The 20,557-nt window shown below is 37.3% G+C and overlaps 1 protein-coding gene across 2 annotated transcripts in view; it reads left to right on the plus strand.

Moving 5' to 3' along the window:
• The window catches only part of LOC140662757 (uncharacterized), a 54,511-nt gene that overhangs the window by 17,609 nt on the left and 16,345 nt on the right, over positions 1-20,557 (plus strand). For both annotated transcript variants that reach the window (XM_072886381.1, XM_072886382.1), the window contains exons 3-10: positions 119-246; positions 409-964; positions 1,247-2,039; positions 2,760-2,837; positions 3,014-3,222; positions 3,418-3,653; positions 10,939-11,399; positions 14,014-19,492. In XM_072886381.1, coding sequence (XP_072742482.1) covers positions 119-246; positions 409-964; positions 1,247-2,039; positions 2,760-2,837; positions 3,014-3,222; positions 3,418-3,653; positions 10,939-11,399; positions 14,014-19,492 — 7,940 coding nt within the window. The remainder of the gene's footprint in view (positions 1-118; positions 247-408; positions 965-1,246; positions 2,040-2,759; positions 2,838-3,013; positions 3,223-3,417; positions 3,654-10,938; positions 11,400-14,013; positions 19,493-20,557) is intronic.

Raw genomic sequence — 20,557 nt, forward strand, 5'->3', positions numbered from 1 at the left:
AAAAATGATATTAAAATGAAACTTTAATAATTTCGAATTCATTGTCAGATCAAAAATTAAGGATATAGATATTCCTTTGTTTTTCGTTGACCTAATTTTGAACTTGTTCAATTTTTAGAGAACATTTGGTTACCGACAAGTGGATGTACGAAAGTCCCGTTTCCAGTGGATCCGTGAACGAGAAAACATCACCGTTTCCAGCAGATATATTAAGTCGCAGCATCCGACGAGCTTGGACAATTAATGGTACGTTTCATTAGTTAATTAAAAAAAAAAAAAAGAAAATTTGTTCTTAACAAATTCTGAAACTAAATATTAATATTAATTAAAATATCAATATAAGATGTGATTTATATTATAATTTACTATATTTATTTCGTCATTGAAATTTATTGTTAATTTCAAAAGGTCCTCCGACACGTTGGTCAGCTGCGAGAAAGTCTCCGGAACTACGCCTATATCGTAGTCTGCCGTCTCGCCATCAAGACTATCGAGAACCATTGGATGATTCGGGCTTCGACGATAGAACATTGTCGAAACTTGAGGATTCGCGAGAAGACAGTTTGAAAGACTGTAAAAACGTCGAGGACACAGAAGACTGCGCGAATGTAAACGAAACGATCGAAAAAAGCGCATCGATCAACGAACGAACAAAACGAGAGAAATCAATCAGTAAATCAGAAGAAGTGTTATCACCGGACACGGGGAAATTCAGCAAGAGGGTAGAGCGATCGGGCAAGGAACAGGAGGATCCAGCAGCACAACAGGAACACAGTACACCGAGGATCTCCTTGATAAAACCGCCAAGGATACTCGCCAAGTTCATATCGCCTGAAACAAAACCGAGTCCGGCCAAGCATGGCGAGAGGAAGTCGAATATTCCTATTTTCAGAAGGAGTTCCAAGGAATTCGAAGACATCCGAAGTCCACAGGAATCGCCTAAACGATCACTCATTCCTCAGAGGTACATAACTCCTTCTTTTGTAGATAATACATTTGATAAAAGAATTTGTCTACATAAAATATAAATCTCATATATTACGAATCATTCTACACAGTGTTAGCCTTGAAGGCCACGTCTCTACTGTCAATTTATGATAGGAATAAAGACTCATTGATAAAAAATATAAAAATATTAAATATATATATATATATATATATATATATATATATACATTAAAAATATTAGATATATTATTATTTGCCACTAAGTTTGAATAATTTCCTATTGATCATTATTTTGCAGATATAGAGGAAGCACTGATGACTTGCGTCGTAGTCGCGAAGATATAAGTGTACCAAGTTTGATCCCGAAATTGCTATCCTCCCGTAGCAAAGAGGAACGATTAAAGCGACAAGACAGCAAGGACGATATCCGTCATTCATCGAAATCCGGGCGAAAGGAGGAGAACAAGTCCTCATTCGTCATTTCACCAGCGTCCAACAGCAGCAAGGACGAAGCCAACAAATCGGGCATAAGGATCTTTCGTCGCGACAATAGTCGCGAGGACGTGGGCAGAGACAGCGCGAATCCGATCAAGGAATCCGCGAAAGGTAAACAGCAGGACAGGCAAGAAAGAACGGAGAGCGTGGGCGACGCAGTGAAATCAAGAGTCGCTGGAATCGAACAGAACGGAAGGTGCGAAAACGGCAAGAACGATCCTAACGATATCGAAGAATTGTCGTCGAGAAACGAGACAATCGAAGTTGCGATTGAACGGCACGAAATAATATTAGACTCGCCAGCTGATGTGGAGAACTGGAGCACGAGAATGCTCGACGTGATCGTCGCGGAGGACAGTACGCAGGAGGTACCGGACACGATAGGCGAGGAAGTCGTAAAGGAGAAGCGTTTGCTAGCAACCCCAGAGTCTGTCGAGTCCGTCGTGGAGAATGACAAGGAGCGAAACAACAATGACGAGGAGATGAGAGACACCGCCGATCGATTGTTGGACGTTGGTAGCGACGGTGACGTCATTAGTGAAAGAAAGGGCCCGCTGGAGATCGGCTATGGAAAGAGGCCGGACGAGTTCCAAGTGGTCAGTGAATATGCTTGTGAACTGCTTCTTTTATGCGTAGGCGTGTAATACACATGAGCGTGTATATATGTGTAAATGAAGGTGTTATCGGTATGCTTTGCGAAACATGAGAGCCTTTTCTCTTAAATATATATTATAATAAATTTCATTTCTATTAACAATAATTCAATCGAGAAAATTATTTGATAAAAGATCCATATTTGGTAAGATAAAAAAATAAAATTAAGATTAAATTTTGAATATTTAAACATTATCGTAAAATCTAAATTTTTATGAAAATATGTATTTTTATCAAGATATATTAGAGATTTTATTGTACTATATAATTTTTTATTTTTATTGAAAGTTATTTTCTTTATATATCATATCAGCTTCTACTTAATTCTTAATTTAATTTTTTCTTGAGACAAGAGGTGATTTTTTTTAGACATATAAAATATAGAAAGAAAACGATGAAATTATTATTATTACCTTATGTTTATTCAAAAATAATGACTAAATAATAGCTAATAACAATTTCCTAAGAAATGGCAATCTTATTTACGTGCGAGTGTCAATTACATATTTATGAATTATCATGTCAAAAGAAAGAAGGCTCTGTCATACACGCTTAATTTTACTTATTATTCATAATTTATTTATTATTCATGACGATATCGCATTGCTTAATATCCTGAGTCTGAGCACGATATTGTCATACGCATATTGTTTGTTAAACAGATACGGCGAAAATTCTCTAAGGAAGAATTTTCGAATCCAGACGACACCGACGACACTCCAAATAAGCGTTGTTCAAGCGTAAGTTTTTATTGAATTGCAAATTTAATACGTTCTTTTAAAGATCTATAAATTAATATTAGAAATTGTAAATTATTTATATTTTATATTTTCTCTATATTATATTATTATATGCATTTTATATTATATTTAAAAAGAATATTTTTTAAATTAAATTCTTTCATTTTTATTGACAGCATTTGTCGCCGGAAGCCAGTCCATTGAGTACGAGATCATCGAGATACAGTCCTCGAGAGAGTGAGAGCGAGCCCACTCCTGCATTGCCACGTAAAACCGGAGGAGATTCCTGTTCCGCTTCCCAAAGGATACGCGACACCATTACAAGAACTAGGAGAGAATCTAACAGTAGCACCAGATACGAGAGCAGCGGTAGCGAGAGTGTCAGGTGAGTCAATCAAGAAGATTCCATAAAATTAAATGTCTTCCAACATTATATGTATACAAGAAAGCGCATTCATCTTTCCATTTTATCTTTTAATCTATTTAAGAAAAAAAAAAGATAACTTTTTAACGACTTTTTTAATATATGAATTATGTTAAATTATAAAAAATTATTATAGCTTCATTTTCTGTTCTCTAGATTAAGCGAGACAGGTTTGCACAGTTACGCAGAGCTGGCAAGGAAGGTGAAATTTTTCGGAGGCAACGGTAGCGGTGCAATTTCGTCGACGATCGGTGGTGATGAGATGGTGCAACGTGACAGTGCGACGAGTGCGGGTGAGGATGAAACCAACGAAGATGGCCACGATAGAACAGGTCCATTACCTTCTCAGGGAAGAGCAATGCTGCGACGAAGAAGGCAGTTTGACGCTCAAGGTAATTGTAATTGTACAATGTTTATGAGAGTGATTAAGGAAAAAAAACTAAAATTATTTCACATAATTTTTAGATTTTTTTTTCTAATTAAAATTTCATTCTCTCTCCTTTCAATTGTAAGAGGATAATTATATTATTATTGAAAGATTCCTGATTCTGTTTTTTCTCTCTAATTTATACGTTTACATATTATATTTTTAAAAGCTGTACTATGCATAATTAAAAATTACAAACGGTGAAATTAACGTACAATAACGAGTATCGTTTCGCTTTCGCGATTGCTTCTTCGCGTATAATCGCGTGCTCGTGTGAATCTCAATTAAATTCATGACGTATCGTTCTATTCTTATTGAATTCTGTAATCGATTTTAATCGACCGTGAAAACACAAGATTTCTTCGTCGGTGAATTATCAGAAACCAACTTTCTTTGTAATTCTTTAAATCATTTTAGATGCTTACAATAATTTAATTAATTAAAATATTGCTCTCTCTCTCTCTCTCTCTCTCTCTCTATATATATATATATATATATATATATATATATATATAATATATATATATATATAATATATATATATATATAATATATATATATATATATATAATATATATATCATGTTAAATGTGCCCGATGAACAGCACAACTATGTATCTGTATATAGTATACAGTCTATAGTATATACTGTCTATAGTAGTCTGTTTATTTTATGTATTATTCATAGTTGTGCTGTTCATCGGGCACATATAACATGATATACGTACGTGCATATATAAAGAGCCATATGGCTCCCCGTAACGATAAGCTCATCGATTATCGAAGCCCTTGGCAAATTTCCTGGCTGAGAAAGCAGTCAGTATTCTTCAAGAGAGTTATGCGGGACGTTGTCAAAAATTGAATAAACGCGAATTCGAATTGTGAAACCATAAGCTCGTTACCGGCCCGGTGTTGGTCTCGAGGGTAAAATTGTATTTAACTGGAATTACATCAGAAAATGCGAAATACAGTAACTCTTAAAATTATATCTCAATTAGCTTATCAAGCAAATATTCTATACTGATGGTGACAAAAAAAGGTGTAATTAATAGAATATCGAAGAAACATGTTTAAACTAATTTTGTTCTCATTGTTTATATTAGAAAAAAGTTTTACTGGAAGATATTATAAAATTATAAAGTAATGTTTTGAGGCTAATCGATCGTTGGTTCGACGTTCGTACAATTTTTTTAGTGTTTTCGGTGAAAAGCCTGCGCATTCTGCGATCATGTTTCAACGGAGCAGAAACATTAAAAAAAATAATTATCGTTAATCTCGTATTTCATCCGCTGCGAAAGATTCGATGGAATGTGAAAGGAATGCATTCGACGTTTAATAGTATATATATATATATATACATAAATAAATTATTGTTGGTTTTCGTGATTTAAGCGTGTTAATTTCATATCGAGTAACGATCCGAGCGTAAATCGTACATTACGCGGATCAATTATTTTATTTTGGAATTTTTTTTTGTTAATTTGCATAAAGAAAGAGAGGGAAAGGAAGAAGTGTATTTTTTGCAAATATGGAACCACAAAGAATAATTCAACTGTTGATCACATTTCTGTTATCAATGTACTTTCTCATTTTCTACACCGGGATTGTCGTAATATTGTACTTACTGTGGACTAAAAGTGATTAGTAAGTGATTACGTGATTAACTCACATTAAAAGGAGATATTTTTCTAAATTTTTTTTACAGAAAATCACATGAAAAATATTTTTTCAGAATAAAAGAAGAAATAGAGAAAAAGGTAATCTGTTAAAAAAAATTGTAGGTAATATATAAGAGAGAAAGAGAGAGAGAGAGAGAGAGAGAGAGAGAGAGAGAGAGAGAGAGAGAGATGCACTGTAGTAAATTAGTATTTAAATTTTTTATATCCTGTACTTAAAATAGGCTTATTTTGTAGCCTATTCTTTTGCGTCGTTGCATTTTAACTTGTTATTACCATTTATTTCAAGCATGATTCGCTTGAGGCCGAGTTCGAAAAATTTCGAATGAAAATCTTATCCGTTTTGCCTTATCTCTGTATTGTTCATTTTTGCTTGAATACGATATATCCTTTTGGCACGGCATTATCTGTACTGCGGTGAGGCAGCAGGTGAGGCGAAGCAAAGCCAGGCCCAGGGGAACAGCATAGGAATAATAGTGTAACCACGTTCCCCCTGCTGACGCTCTATAGTCCGCTCACCTGTGCCGTGAATATAAGGGGTGACACAGAAATAATGACACAGAGTCCGAAACACTGTAATCGCGCGATTTGCCAAATTGCTAAGTTGTAAAAAATCCCGATGATCTAACGCGAATCCTATTTCAAGAAACTTTTTTAGACATTTAATTTTGATTAAAGTATTAAAAAAAAGAAAAATAAATTTAATTGATTCACCTTATATATATATATGTATATGAGATTCATAATAAAATAAAATTGCACGTAATTTTAATTAAAAAGAAAATATAATAATTTTAAGATTGATTCACGTTATATGAGTTTATTATTATTATATGATTCATGATAAAAAATATGAATAAAATATGTTCTTTTTTAATATGTAAGCCTATCTACTTACAAATTCATATTAAATCTGTAACGCATGCAAGAAAAGAGAAAGATATGGAGAACACGATTTTGGATTAATCAGAAAAAATATTTTGTCGATGATATTCGCCTAATAATGTGAACAGTCAACAGTTTATGACATAACAGTTATTAAAAAAAATATTGAAACATATATAGTTTTTTATATATAGTATTTATATATATATTTATTGGAGAGATTTAGTTTTCCTAAAAATTGAACGCTTTATTTTGTCAAATATCATACTTAATTTGTGAAAGTAATATAATGAAATATTGAATTGATATTCTAAAGTACATTTATAAGTTTTTTATCTGTGATGATTTCTGATATAATATTGCAAGAAAACTCTCTCTCTCTCTCTTTCTCAATTTTTTTAACATCTTGTGAATCAAAAATACATGTCGTTTTCTTATTTTGTTTTTTTTATTTAATAATAAAGCAATATATAAATATTTCGACAAAAGTCAATTTGTGAACATTTTATCTGTTGTTAATTCGTTAAAAAATGTTTGAAATTAAAATTATATTGTATAATATAAATCAATCTTATGAACTGTCTGACGAAATTATAGCGTGTATGTGTTTTAAAATTTCTGTATTTTCGTTCACGGATTTTTTAAACGTGTCTTCGAGGTATTCTCGTTGCTCCGGTCAAGCGTTAAATCTATTGGAATTTTTCCAGCAAAAGTGTTAAAATGGGGTTAAAAGAATAGTGAAAAAGGGCATATTAAGAGGTAGATCACCCAGTATAGTCCATCAGGTGCGATGCACTATAGCGTTAAGGTACTATAGGCACCGTAGTAAGGTAGTGACCGACGACGCCGTGGAGACTCAGGTGTGCCCCCTCGGTGTAGACGCTCTCAGTTTAGCGGCGGTAGCCCACGCGAATCGCTCATTTCTTGGCGTGGCGACCAAAGCCGCCTTTATTTCGCGAAGGAGAAACGAGAACGAGTCGAGGAAAACTCAATTTTGTCGCATTTTTCTAATTTTTCGGTGTGACAGAAAGTGACAGCTCCGAACGCATTTCGAACCCTCTCCGATTGTTTTTAATAAGAATATTTTTTGATAACTACAGAATTTAACTTGATACAAAAAAAAAAACAAAGAGGTATATATATTTATATTAATTTTTATTAATGTCTGTAAGTGAGTTTTGTCTGGATATATATTGGAGAAAGTTATTTTCAAAAAAAGTGCGATTTTCTTATATAGTGTTATTTTGCCTAAAATAAGGCTGCGAAAAAATCTAATGTTACAAAAAAAAAAGAATTTTTCTGAAAATTTCTTTCTCTTTATCTCTTTTTCTTATGTGGATCTATTTCAGTTCTTTTATGAAAAATGTTTCAGAAAATTTTCTGTAATATTAAATGTGTGATTACGTGGTTATTTCCGAATGTATAAATCTTTGTACGTGCGATAATAATCAAATCATCGTCACGTCAAGGACGATGAAAAAGCTGAGGTTGATGAAAATCCGAGGTAAAATCTACAATAATACTTGTTGTTTGCTCAAGCATCGCTGGCATTGTTGACAGATAACATTCAATAATATCAGAAACCGACATGATATATTGCGAAGTTTTCATGAGAATTCAAGAGTATTTTCTGTGATGAGTTTGACGCTGATTCTGTTTGTTGCAACAAATATTATCACGTTTTACTCTAAATTTTTGCGAAAGATTTTATATATATAAAATTAACAAAATAACAAATAACGATTAAAATAAAGTTTGTATATGAGATCGGGAATAAAGCTAATTTATCAGAGCGTCAAGTCTAAATATATATATATATATAAACTAATATATAAAATAAATTAATATAAATAAATGGATACGTGAAACAGCTCTCTTTATTCTTAAAATTAAAAGATAAATTAATATATATATTATATATAAATTTGACGCTCTGACAAATTATCTTTATTCCTTACTTCATACGGACTTTATTTTAATTGTTATTTGATTCTTTTGATTTGAGTATCTTTAATTATTAATAATAAAATATTAAATATTAAAAAGATTAACAGAGATATTTTCCAAACAATTTATAACTTTCATATGCATCTTATGTTAAGAAACTTTATTTTTTAAAATTAAAAAATTTAAGTAGTGATTTGTATTAATACGTAAACATATCTATAAATTTGATGAAATCAAAGTACCATTACTTCAATTATCTTAATAATTCAGGATTTTTATGAGTAAAATATAAATTTTGAAATAGTTTTGATATTCAAGTTGTGGAAAAATTAAATAGAGATTATAAATTAATATAGTATTTACGCGAAAGAAAGCGTGTAGTACAATCTTTTTTTACATATACGTACACGATATTAAATTAAGATATACAAATCATTAATTATTTGATATCTTCTTAAAAGATCACGTACACAAAACTAGACAGATCACAACAAATATAATTGCAGATATGTAAAATAATTGATTAGTCTGAGATATATTAAATTGATGGAAAGTATTTTTTAAAATAATTTATTAATATTAGTTCTCTATAAATTAATATTAATTCTCGATGCCTCATCTTTAAATCTTTCGATTTTTATCATTGCCAAAGACCCAAATTCGTGATTTCCGCTATTCTCATTTCAAATTCTCATTTTTAATTGAGACTTGGCAATCTCTTTTTCATCGTAGGGATCCTCGTTTCTCTCTCTTTCTTCTCGTTTCTTTCTCTTTTTCTCTCTTGAGCGGCGTCATTTACGCGAGAATAGTCAAGAAGGCCCGGTTAGTGATAACGGCTCGCACGAGGGGAAGGGGGGACCCGCGGAAACACACACGAACAGAGACGACGGACCGCCCTCGTGCCATTGACCAGGTAATTCAGCAGCGCGTAAAAAACGGGCATAAAGCGCGTTAACTGAGCGGGCCCCCGATTCTGATCCCCCTCTCGTGCCCCTTTACATGCGCCATTCACGACGAGCCGCCACCTGACGACACCTGTCCCGTTTTCTCCTTATCGCCTTATCAGCTAATACAAAAAGAGTACTTGGACAAACGAGCAATGGAACGAGAATTTTAATAGCATAAGGAGAAATAGAGATCCATCGAAAAAAATGAGTTAAAAAGATTATAGTTTCTTTTATTAATTAATAAAAATTAATATAAATATGTTTGAAATTAATATGAAAATTAATAAATTATTTTTATAAAAAAAATTAAATATATAAAATTAAAAATTATATAATATATATAAAATCCATAAATTAACATTAGTAAATATAGTTTTATTCGATTCCAGCAGATTCGTCTCTTTTTTTTCTCCAAAATCAAAAAGAAAGAGAATAAGAGGAAATTTATTAGAAATATTTTGCACTGTAAAAAAGAACCGAGAGGAGAGGCAGACACAGAATCAAGGCGGTGTAACGTGACCAAGCAGAGATTTAGACGCCGTTCTCTGCCGGCGCAATAAAAGTGCATTGTTTCGGGGCGCACAATAGATATACATAAATTCAATCCTCCTACGTGTACCTCTGATGCACATGTGCGTGAGCGAAGTAACAAAGTACAAAGAGCCTCGTGCGCGCGCGATGCATTACGTCGTTCATTAACATACCACTTTCGTATTGTCATTACTATTAGTATACCATTTATAGTTGAGTATGATTTTTGTACGCTAAAAATGTATTGCGTCTTCTTTTTTGAAAACAGGCAAAGAATTTTAAAAAATTTTTTCTGACAATAAGTTCTTGCTAAATTAAATTGTTGACATTTCACATTTAAATCTAAATAACATCATACTTTAATAAAAATAAAATTGGATAAAATTTTAAATATAAAATTGTAAAAATATATATATATATATATATATATATATATATATTTATTTATTTATCACAAAATAATTTTAAAGAGAGTAATAAAGCTCGATTATTAATCTTTTCCCACGACCGACTAATCGATCGAGAGATGATGAATCAGCACGCTATCGTGTCGTAGGTCTGTAATCATCAAAATTTAGAATTCACCAACAGTTTATTAACGTTGTGAGCAAACGTATACAGCTCGTAACATTCAAGAGTTAAGTCTCCAAGTTGGAAGAAACATTAGCACAGACTTTTGTACGAGGTTTTCCTCTAATTGCGTCGTAATTTGTTCACTGCTTCCAGCATACAAATGAGACTCTGCAAGGGATGTTCTTTGTAAAAGTGCAGTCGCATTCTCAGTTCACCAGGTTCTTTATATGGCTGTGGCTTCTCCTCATTAACTGCAGTTGCTGCTCTGCTATACATAATAATTAAAAATTACTGCTTATATTCTTTGTACTTTTTTGCGAATTCACGTAATAAGCTTACGTATATTTTTATGAAATTTTAAAATAATTTTTTGCGTGATTGAGATAATTATGTATGTGTGTGTAAAATATCTATACTTCTTCAATCGACAATTTGGTTGGTTGCTATTTTAACAGCATCTTTCACAATTGTGTGAATTGATATGAACTTGTATTATTTTCAAAAGTTATAAACACCTAGAGTACTAAAAAGCTAATCGATGAAAACGATAAAACAGCTACCAACATGTTGATAAATCGAACTTATCAGACAATTCCGTCTCTTATCTTCGTGTTTCCTCGATCTTATCTCTCTCTCTATCTCTGGATCAGGGGACAAGTGAAACATTAACGATTGTTCGTGATTGTTAAAGGTCCGCGACGACGCGGACGATCGCACGCAAGATCATCCTGTTGCACCAGCGAGGATCTGCAGAGCCTGCAAACGTTGAACCTGATCGGACGCGGCGGTGGTGGAAGCGGGGGAAACCGACAACGGAGTCCTAATCCCGCGTCGGCTGGTCCGGAGCAGGCAGCATCCGTAGTCGACTATAGGCGGCTCGTGTTTATCAGCTCGGATTCGTCTTCAGGCCGCGAGGAGGACGACGCCGACAGCAGTTGCTCGAGCTCGTCCTACCTGAACGGGCTGCCGCGCAACAGTGGCCACCATCATCATCATCATCACGCGCAGTCGCTCGAGGACTGCGACTGGGACTACTTCGAGAGCGGTTCCTTGCCGCTACCGACGACGCCGATCGTCACTACCGCAGCGGACACCAACGTCGGTCAGGACGTTTGGAGTTGCTGCCCGGGACGGGGTTCTGCCGCTTGCCAGGTAAGCATATTCTCAAATTATTATATATATATATATATATATATATATATATATATATATATATATACTGCCGATCAAAAGTTTGGATACACCATTAAAAAATTAGAAATTATAAGGAAAATATGTTTTTATTGAATAGCTTTATATTTAAATAATTATTTTATATTATAAAAACTTAAATAATACATAGTAAACTTAAATAAAACAAAAATAATTCAACTTTTTAAATATTTCTGATATAAAAGTACTAAACGCTTTTTTCGTCGAAAACGGCATTCTTTCAATCAGTTTATTGTTAGTATTTTGTTGTAGAGATGTCCACGCATGTTCTAACTGTTGCCATAGCTTAGCAGCGGATGATGAGCAGGTTGTACGAATTTGTCTATTTTATATATTTTGAGTTCTTCCCAAAGAAGTTGATAGGCTTTAGGTTTGGAGATTGTGGTGGTCAGAACATATTGACAATAGTCCCGGTAGGGCTTTTTTCCTTTTTAAATATTCTTTACAAAGCTGAGAAGCTTTGGATCATTATTTTGTTGTAATATTGTATGAAGCTTTGATCTATTGTTCTAAGACCGGAGGGAATCGCATTTTAAACAAGAATTTCTTTGTAGTCGTCCTTCTTCATGATTATTTCTATTTTAACGAAATCTCCGATCCCATGACCAGAAGAGCAAAAACTTTAAATTTGGATTCGTTAGCAAAGGTTTTTTTCACTGCCTTTTAGACCAGCACTTCTTAATCGCCTCCTCACAGTAGGGAATGATTCTAGATTTTCTTTGGTTTTATTGACATCTGCACATATTTCTGATGCTGAATTCTGAAGCTTTTACTCAAAATCAAGTTCATTTATAGAATTAGACGTAACGTGTTCTAAACTATTAGTTAGTAACAAAAGAAAACTATGTTTATGATGTATCGTCGATATTTACAGTAATGATTGTACAAATTCCAAAAGTTAGACAAGTGTATCCAAACTTTTGACCGGCAGTGTATATGTATATATATATACATGTGTCATACATGATATGGGTTATGAGTTAAAATATTTTAATTATATAACAATTATGTCTGTAAAAGTTAAAAGAATAAATACATATATTATTGCGCACGCGAATCTATACAATAAATATTTGAATTTTCAATAAATTTTCTCAGCTAAAAAGAGGAAAAAAATACAATCGAAAAATTACAACTTTAATTTTTTTTTTAATTTATGTTTATAAAGAATTTATAAATATAAATTTAAAAATAAAAAAATTAAAATCGTAATTTTACTTTTTCCTTCTTTTACTTAAGTATAAAATATGAATTTAAAAATGAATATTAAGATCATAATTTTTTGACCGTAGTTTTTTTCCTGATTAAAAAAATTAATTGAAAGTTTAAATATTCATTACATTAAAATATTCATACACACATGTAGATTCGCGTATGTAACTGTATATATATATATTTTGTATTGAAAATTAAGATCATAATTTTTCGTATTGTATTTTTTTCTTTCTCGACTAAGAAAATTCATTCATTCATTCATTATTATAAATTCGCGTGTGTCAATATATGTACTTTTTATTTTAACTTTTTTAGTCATAATTATTACACATAATTATTTATAATAAGGCGATTTATAATTTCTAGTAGGATTTTGCACATAGCCTCTCTTATCTTATTGTTAGTCAGTTTGATTAAACTAATTAAATTTAATAATTTGATAAATTAAATTTTTTTACTGCTATCAATTTTTCTTTAACACAAAGGATACTTTAAAATAAATTTTTCAGTTGTATTTGTGAAATTGTTTTATAAATAAATCGAAAAGAAAGATATTATAATGCGGTGAAAAGAATTTTCATGGACATGAACACAATTCATGTGACCGCGACTGAGTGCCGCTGGTTGTGCATCCGTTTGACAAATACATTGCTACAGCTAAATTAATCATTCACGTTCTACTAGCGAAGAGAGTCGCACACGGCAGTTATGCGGAATTCACGGTCACACATTGTCAATAAACCGTACCTCGGTCTTTCTCGTATATCGAACGACGCCTCATGCTGATAATGCCGATCGATAAGTGCTTCGCCAGTGGATTGTCATCGTTGGCGTACAAATTGCTAACCCATTTCTATTGACAGCTTTATAAATAGACAGATTTAATGAAAAACAAAAGATTTTAATTTTAAATTAATATTTTTTTAAATTGTTTGTATCTCTTAACAATGTTATAGAAATATTTTTATAAAAATGTCAAATACGAGAAATTAAATACAATATATTTTTTTATTAAACGATATACATATACATATAGCTTTATTATTAACACAATTATATTATCATTTATTTGTATTTTTTAATTTTACCCTATGTTTAATTTTATTAGTTATTAAAATAAAATAAACTATTTATTAAAATTACAATAAAAATAAAACGTGTGAAAAATATATGAGAAAAATAATATGTGCAAAATAAGAAATTAGGAAATTTTTTTACTCAAACTGAAAAATATCAAGATAAAAATTCATTATTATAATTAATAAATAAAAGCAATATAAATTCTGTGTAAAGATTAGAATGATAAGAAATTAGGCTATGATCCTGTCGTTCTATCCAGGCTTGCGGCGGTTCTCGAGGTGCGAACGTACTCCCGGTGCCGGTGCCAATACCGGTTCCGGTTCCGTATCCGGTGCCGGTACCGGCCGCTCTGTGGACTGGCGACTTCGCGGCGGCTGCGTCATCCATGATTAGCCGCGGCGACGGCCATCACGCCGAGTCGGGAACTCTGAGGTTGCGCGGCGACCCGGCGGCACCCTGGTTCGCCTGGCATCCCCGTTTCAACCAGCCTTTACATGGCGCGCGTCTGGACCCTCGACTTGCTGGCACTTTCGATCCTACCACCTGCACTTTCCATCCGCCGGAACAGATGAATCTCGAATCTTCGCAAGATGTGAGAGATGATGCGAAAATCGTGTCGAAAGCTGAGGAGCTCAGAAGGGACGAGAATTTGTCGGTGAAGAACATGGGCAAATCTAGTTCTTCCGTCATGAAGAACAGATTCGAAGAGACGAAGAACCTTGAAGGGGAACTCAAAAAGGATGACGAAGAGATGGAAGAGATGGAAGGAAACGAGGAAGCCGCTTGCGAGGATTCCTTGTCATCGTCCTTTGAAAGGAGCGCGCAGGGGTTGTACCAGCATTCGCGAGAGGACTCGGGCAGTTCGTCCGGAAGATCGTCGGCGGATAGTAGCGACCTGGAAGATGATTCTAGTTCGCACAGATTCTCCAAGGTGTTTGTGGTGAACGACGATTCGCTTACCAGCGACAACGATATCGAAGACAACGCGGAGGATGATTCGGATTCTGCGGCGGAAGGCGGTGTAACCTTGAAACGCGTCACCGCGATTCCTGAAGAAGAGCCGGTGGTATTGCAACACGTGAGGTTGCTAAACGAAGACGTTCTCGTGGAAAATAGATCGGAAGCAAACGAGAATGAATTGAAAGAGACCAAGAAACGTTCCAAAGCTTGCATCGTCGACAACGCTCGTTCTGAAGACGAAAATAAATCATTGAATGAACCTGTTGCTAATTTGGCTAATAAACGAAAAAATCGTAAGAAGGATGGAATCGATAACAGCGATCAACTTCCTCTTCTGCTACAATGTCGATCAATCCCTGAAGAAATTTATCTGGCGGATGATAACGAATGTTCTAATAATCGAATCGAATTGAAGTCCATCAGAATGCTCGATCCCGATAGTATTGATCCACCTGTAGACGTCTTGAAGGCAGACGAGGGACCTATTTCAAAAGAAATTTCGCAGGACGATCTAATCGAACCAAAATCACCTGTGAGCGACGTCTGGGACCCAACTATCGTTCCGGATTCCCTCGAAATTTCTGTCCCTGAGAATATTAGCACCAACCATCAAGAAAGACCTGGAGTTTACGATGATGAACAGATTACGAGATTTATCGTAACGAACGATTGCGAGAGACAAGGAGATAAGAAACCGCATTTATCGGAGACGAATTGTTCGAATGGCAACGTCATTATCGACGCGTCAACTGATAGTTGCACCAGCAACGAAAGCAATACTACTGGGAGCGAGATTAGCAGCGACGAGCTTCACGAATACGAGGTGACTCCGGCGGAATCATTGTTTGATTACAACAACGAGGTGGCCGCAATCAATGGCAAGTTATTATATCAAATTGACAGAAAAAAAACTATGAGAGATATCAAAGAAAATGATTCGCGTCTTGATGATAATCACGATGGCAAAAGAAGTCCGACAACGATGAAGAGTAGCGTGAAACAAAGTCCGTCCGAAAGATCGATTGGCGAGCGAGCTTTGAATAATTCGTCGATGATTGACGTAAAGGATGACGACGATGAAGACGATGAAGACGACGACGAGGGCTATCGGTCTGTTACGTGTCGTCGCGGCCAAGATGGCGGGACGAAAGACAACGACCCGACGGCACCAACAGACGAGGAACGGGTAGGAGTCGATGTGGGCGACGCAATAACCAGCAGCAGGATTCAGGAGATGACGAGGAGCGCGGAGGAGCAAGGTGGCGCGGGCGGCAAGAGGAACACTGCGCATGACGGCCCGGTGAGAGGCGAGATTGTCGTTCAGGTGGGAGGAAATAGTGATGGTAACAGTGATAGTGGTGGTGGTGATGGTAGCGGCGGCGGTGAGAGCGCCGAGGAGGGAGACGCGACACGATTTCGCTCAGTCGAGCGACGCCCGTGCACTCGGCAGGAGAATGGATTCCCAGCTGACAGACAAACATCGGCCAAGGATCTTGCGAGAGACCCAGCCCAGCACAATAACAGCAGTAACGTTTATAACAGCAATAACAGTAGCAATAATAAGTATAGAAGCCTCGTGATGATCACCCAGGAAGCCTCATACCAACCGGTGAGCGTTGTCACATCGGACACTACAACGCTTCTGCAACCGGATGAAATACATTCGGTTGGAAGTCAAGGAGGTCTGGCCAGTTACTTTCAGCTGGCGCTAGAAGCGGCGAGCGAACCGCAATTTCATCGCAAGAACGCTCCACGCAAGCCGTTAATGGTGAAGAAACTAGCGACGGTCGCGATTACTGCGACAGGTCATCAATCGGCCGAGCCTGAAGCGGATAGTGGTTTGAGTGTCGGCAGTGCCAGTGAAAGCGATGATGTGTCCGCGTCGAAGAACGTGCCTAAGTCACACAATTGTCGACAGGAGAGCATCGATGACGTGTCCAAGGATCGTTCAGTGTCGGATTGTCGCGAGAGTACACGAACACGCGTCTCGTCACAGTCTAGTGACGAAAATTCGAGCTCTGGCGGGGTTATCATACTTGAAGAAGGTCTGGCTGACGATGATTCCTGGGTGGAGGAAGTATCTCACGATGAAGATGAGCCGGGTGCGACTACTGCTACGGAAGAAAGTTCCGAGGATGAAGCTAATAATTTTGGCGATCGCGAAGAGGAGCTTAGAGGCTATCGCAGGCAAGCGATCGACTTTACTTTGCATACTATCGTCGAGGAATCCTGTGAGGAGAGTGAAACAGAGCCCAGTCTAACAACGGGAAGTCCTTCGAAAAAACCGAGGCCACCTTCCGCTTCAGAACTGGAGAAATATTTCTTTTTCGGATTGGGAGGCGATGGAAACAACTCCAGCATGGGCTCGCGCGAAGTTGATAGTTTGTCGGAGACCTCGTCGATTTATTCCGAAGGGTTGGAGTCACTCGGACAAGATGAAACTAACGGTATTAGTCAGAATCAGGATCGATCAAATACCAGTGATGGTTTCCTGAACTCTTCTAGACTGGAGAAATATTATTTATCTGAATTCCTTGGCTTTGATCAAGACAGAAGAGATTCTGACGGTTCAGTAGGCAGTGATTCCGAAGGTAGACCTAGTCCAGAAGCGCAGAGAAGGAAAAAATTAGTGCGTGCGAGAGGTACGGGCAGATCTCACAGTTCTTCTTTAGACAATCTGTTGGCACTCACACAGAGCTCGCAAAACTTAAGCTCGCAAAATTCTCTTCAGGATCTGAGTCTCAACCAAGACGCGCAAGAGACTCAGTCTGAAGGTTCCTCGACAGAGACTGACGGCACTGATGACGGTCAGACTGCTGTATTTGGTACAGATGGTCAGTTTGACACAGTGAAGCGCAAAAAGAAGAAGCCGCGGAATCTAGGAACTCAAAGCCCGCGTGTTCCGGACGATCGAAACAAGACGCCAGAACCCAGCAGAGAAATGACGTTGATGAATGAGATTGTGATGGAAAACGACAACGAAGCGATAAACTCAGAAGACTCAGACAGAGCAAAGACTCCACAACCGGAGTCCATTTTATCCTCGTCTTCCTCGCCGACTACTCTTACCAATAGCAGTAACGCGTTGAACGCGGCCTCGTCTTCACAAATAGATTCTTCAAGAAATTCGATTGTAGTGAATTCGAACGACAGTCAACGATCAAAGCAACAATCGCGAGATTCAGGATTCGTCGGCAGCTGTGATGATCTTCTTCAGCATCAAAAACTGCCAGATGAGAATCAAACAAGTGGTATGGACATTGATCAGGAAATCGGCAAGGATCGCTTGCTCAACAAGATCTCGGAACATTCTCGGAACGTAAATCAAAACTCCGCCGAGGAAGGAGCGGACGGTACGGAAAAAAACAACTTGGCGAAACACCCGGTGAACCATACAAGTCTACCGCATCTGGCGAATGCCTCACTGTCGCGCAAAGACAGTTTCAACAACTGGTCCAGCGACGAAGAGACGAATCTCATGATGTCGAAGATGCGACAGTTCTTCAAGACGATGGTGGCCAATTCGAACGGACAAGCTCCAGGACAGAGCGTCACTAACGCGAATTCCAGCGGTGTCTCGCCAGCACCGAGTCCACGACTTCCAGGTTACGCCTCCAAGGCGCGTCTTTACGCTCAGAATCGCACCAAACCACCGCAGTTGGTGTACTTTGAGAACGAGCTGACGCGACTGATGAAGACGGTCCCGGGGATACGCGACGAGCAGGTGCGAGAGATCGTCGAGTATCTCAGCTCGGAAGACACGTGGTCGGATTCTTACGACAGCTCGGATTACACCAGCTCCGATCTCGAGGGAGCCGCCAGCGGACGTAGGTCGGCCTTGCAAGAACAGATCTCGCAGAGCTGCCAGCAAATTATCAGCAAGTTCGATACAACATCTGGTGGCGGCGGTAGCGGTGGAAACAGCGGTGGAGATGCGATGCTATCGGACAAGGAGAAAGAGCAGATGAAAGGATCGGGACCACGATCGGGTTCGACGATGCAAACCGCACCCTGCCTGGGCAGAGACACCGCGTTCGTCTATCAGAAGCTGGTGCAGAGCTTCACGAAGATGGCCGGCGACGGTGTGAGCTCAGACGCCAACTCCACGCCGCACAGCAGCCCGCCATTGATCGCCAAAGTGATGCATCACATCGGCAGCCGACTGGTAGCCCTGATGCATGAGGTTTCGGAAGGAGGTCCAGCCGCGCATCATCACTCCACCACCTGGCGACGATACTCTCAGCATCATCGAACCCCATCCTCGACATCCACCACCGAGGACGACGATTCGACGTCCGATTCCACCAACGCGCCCTCGTCGGTGCATCTGCAACTGCCAAGGTCTAAGTCGCACGATCCGTTATTGTTGATCAACAGTCACCCAGCAGCCTCCACTGGCCAAGAAGGGGAGGAACGGGAGGCCAGCGACTACGAGAGATTCTCCTGGCGCGGTAGCTTTGAATCCGCGTTGATGGCCGCCGACTCGAGGACGAAACTGAGCCTGTTGGCATGTTCCGGGGACGTCAGTGGTGGTGGTGTTGGTGGTGGCAGTGCTAGTGCGAGTGCCCTGGCCGCGAAACGACGTAGCGCCGGCGATCTCTTGTTCAATCCGAAGAGCTTCTCGAGAGAACAGCTGGACAGGGTGAGGAGTTGCGGTTCGATCGGTGGCGGAAGCGGGGGCGGGACTGGCGGAACAGTCGGCGGCTCCATCGAGGAAAGGATCTGGAGCAATCGGAGGAGATCTTCCGTTCCCGATGCTAATACCAGGGGAGAGTCAGGTGAGCTCGCGCGTGACTTTCTCTCTATGTATGTGTGAGTGAATGAATGCGGCATGTGTGCTCTTCTCCCGCGTGGATCGTATTACATCGCGGAAACGACGGTAATTGGCGTTACAGCTTGATTTTGCCTCAGTTGCAATCCTGCGGCTTGTCCGAACATTCCTTTTCCGCAATTATGTTACGAAGCGGACTAACTGACGGTTGGCCGCCACGGTCAGATCACTTCCGATAATGGGGTTATATTTTTTATGGGGAATAAATACGCGAACACACACACACACACACACACACACACACACACACACGTAGGAGCGCGCGCACGAATTAATTTAATTTAATTGTACTTATATTGGTAAATTAAGTCAGAATTAAGAAGCGTGAAGGATACGCTGAACATTGTGTATTTTATATTCTGCACGCGATTCTGTTTTAGCTTGCTTTATAATAAATAAAAAAGAGTCTGCGCGTTATGTAAATAATAGTAAATAGTTATGTAAATAGTTATAAATTATATGAAAAAAAACATTGAAATATATAAAGTAATGGAAGTATTAATTATATATTTTTCAAATATTTAATGATAATGTTAAATTATTAAAATTGAGTCTCTTTATTGAGAATTGTAGAACACGAATCGCGATAAGGAAAACATTTTAATGCAAAAATCATTATTAGCGCGAGATTAATTAATTCAAATCTGCGATAATATTTTACACGTAAATGTCATAGCCAGATTACAAAATCCTTTTTATAAAACACCTATAAAACATTTTATAGATTTTAAGTGCGTACACAAAATTTTCTTATTTAAAAATACACGTAATTATTAACAATCAAATTACTTATTAATTTTTTATAAATAAGTGTTCAAAATAGATAGTTCATAGAACGAAATGAACCAGCTAGAATCTAAAACGATGTACAAATCATTGCATTTGACAATGTGATCGCTTATTAGCGTTTGATAAAAAGTCTAAAATTCTTAGTCAAATTGTAAAACATTTCATTTTTAATCATGATTTGAAAATCTGGTCGCATTTTATAAAATATCTAGCTTTTAGGAAA

The sequence above is a fragment of the Anoplolepis gracilipes genome, chromosome 2 (assembly GCF_047496725.1).
Source record: "Anoplolepis gracilipes chromosome 2, ASM4749672v1, whole genome shotgun sequence".
NCBI lineage: Eukaryota > Metazoa > Arthropoda > Insecta > Hymenoptera > Formicidae > Anoplolepis > Anoplolepis gracilipes.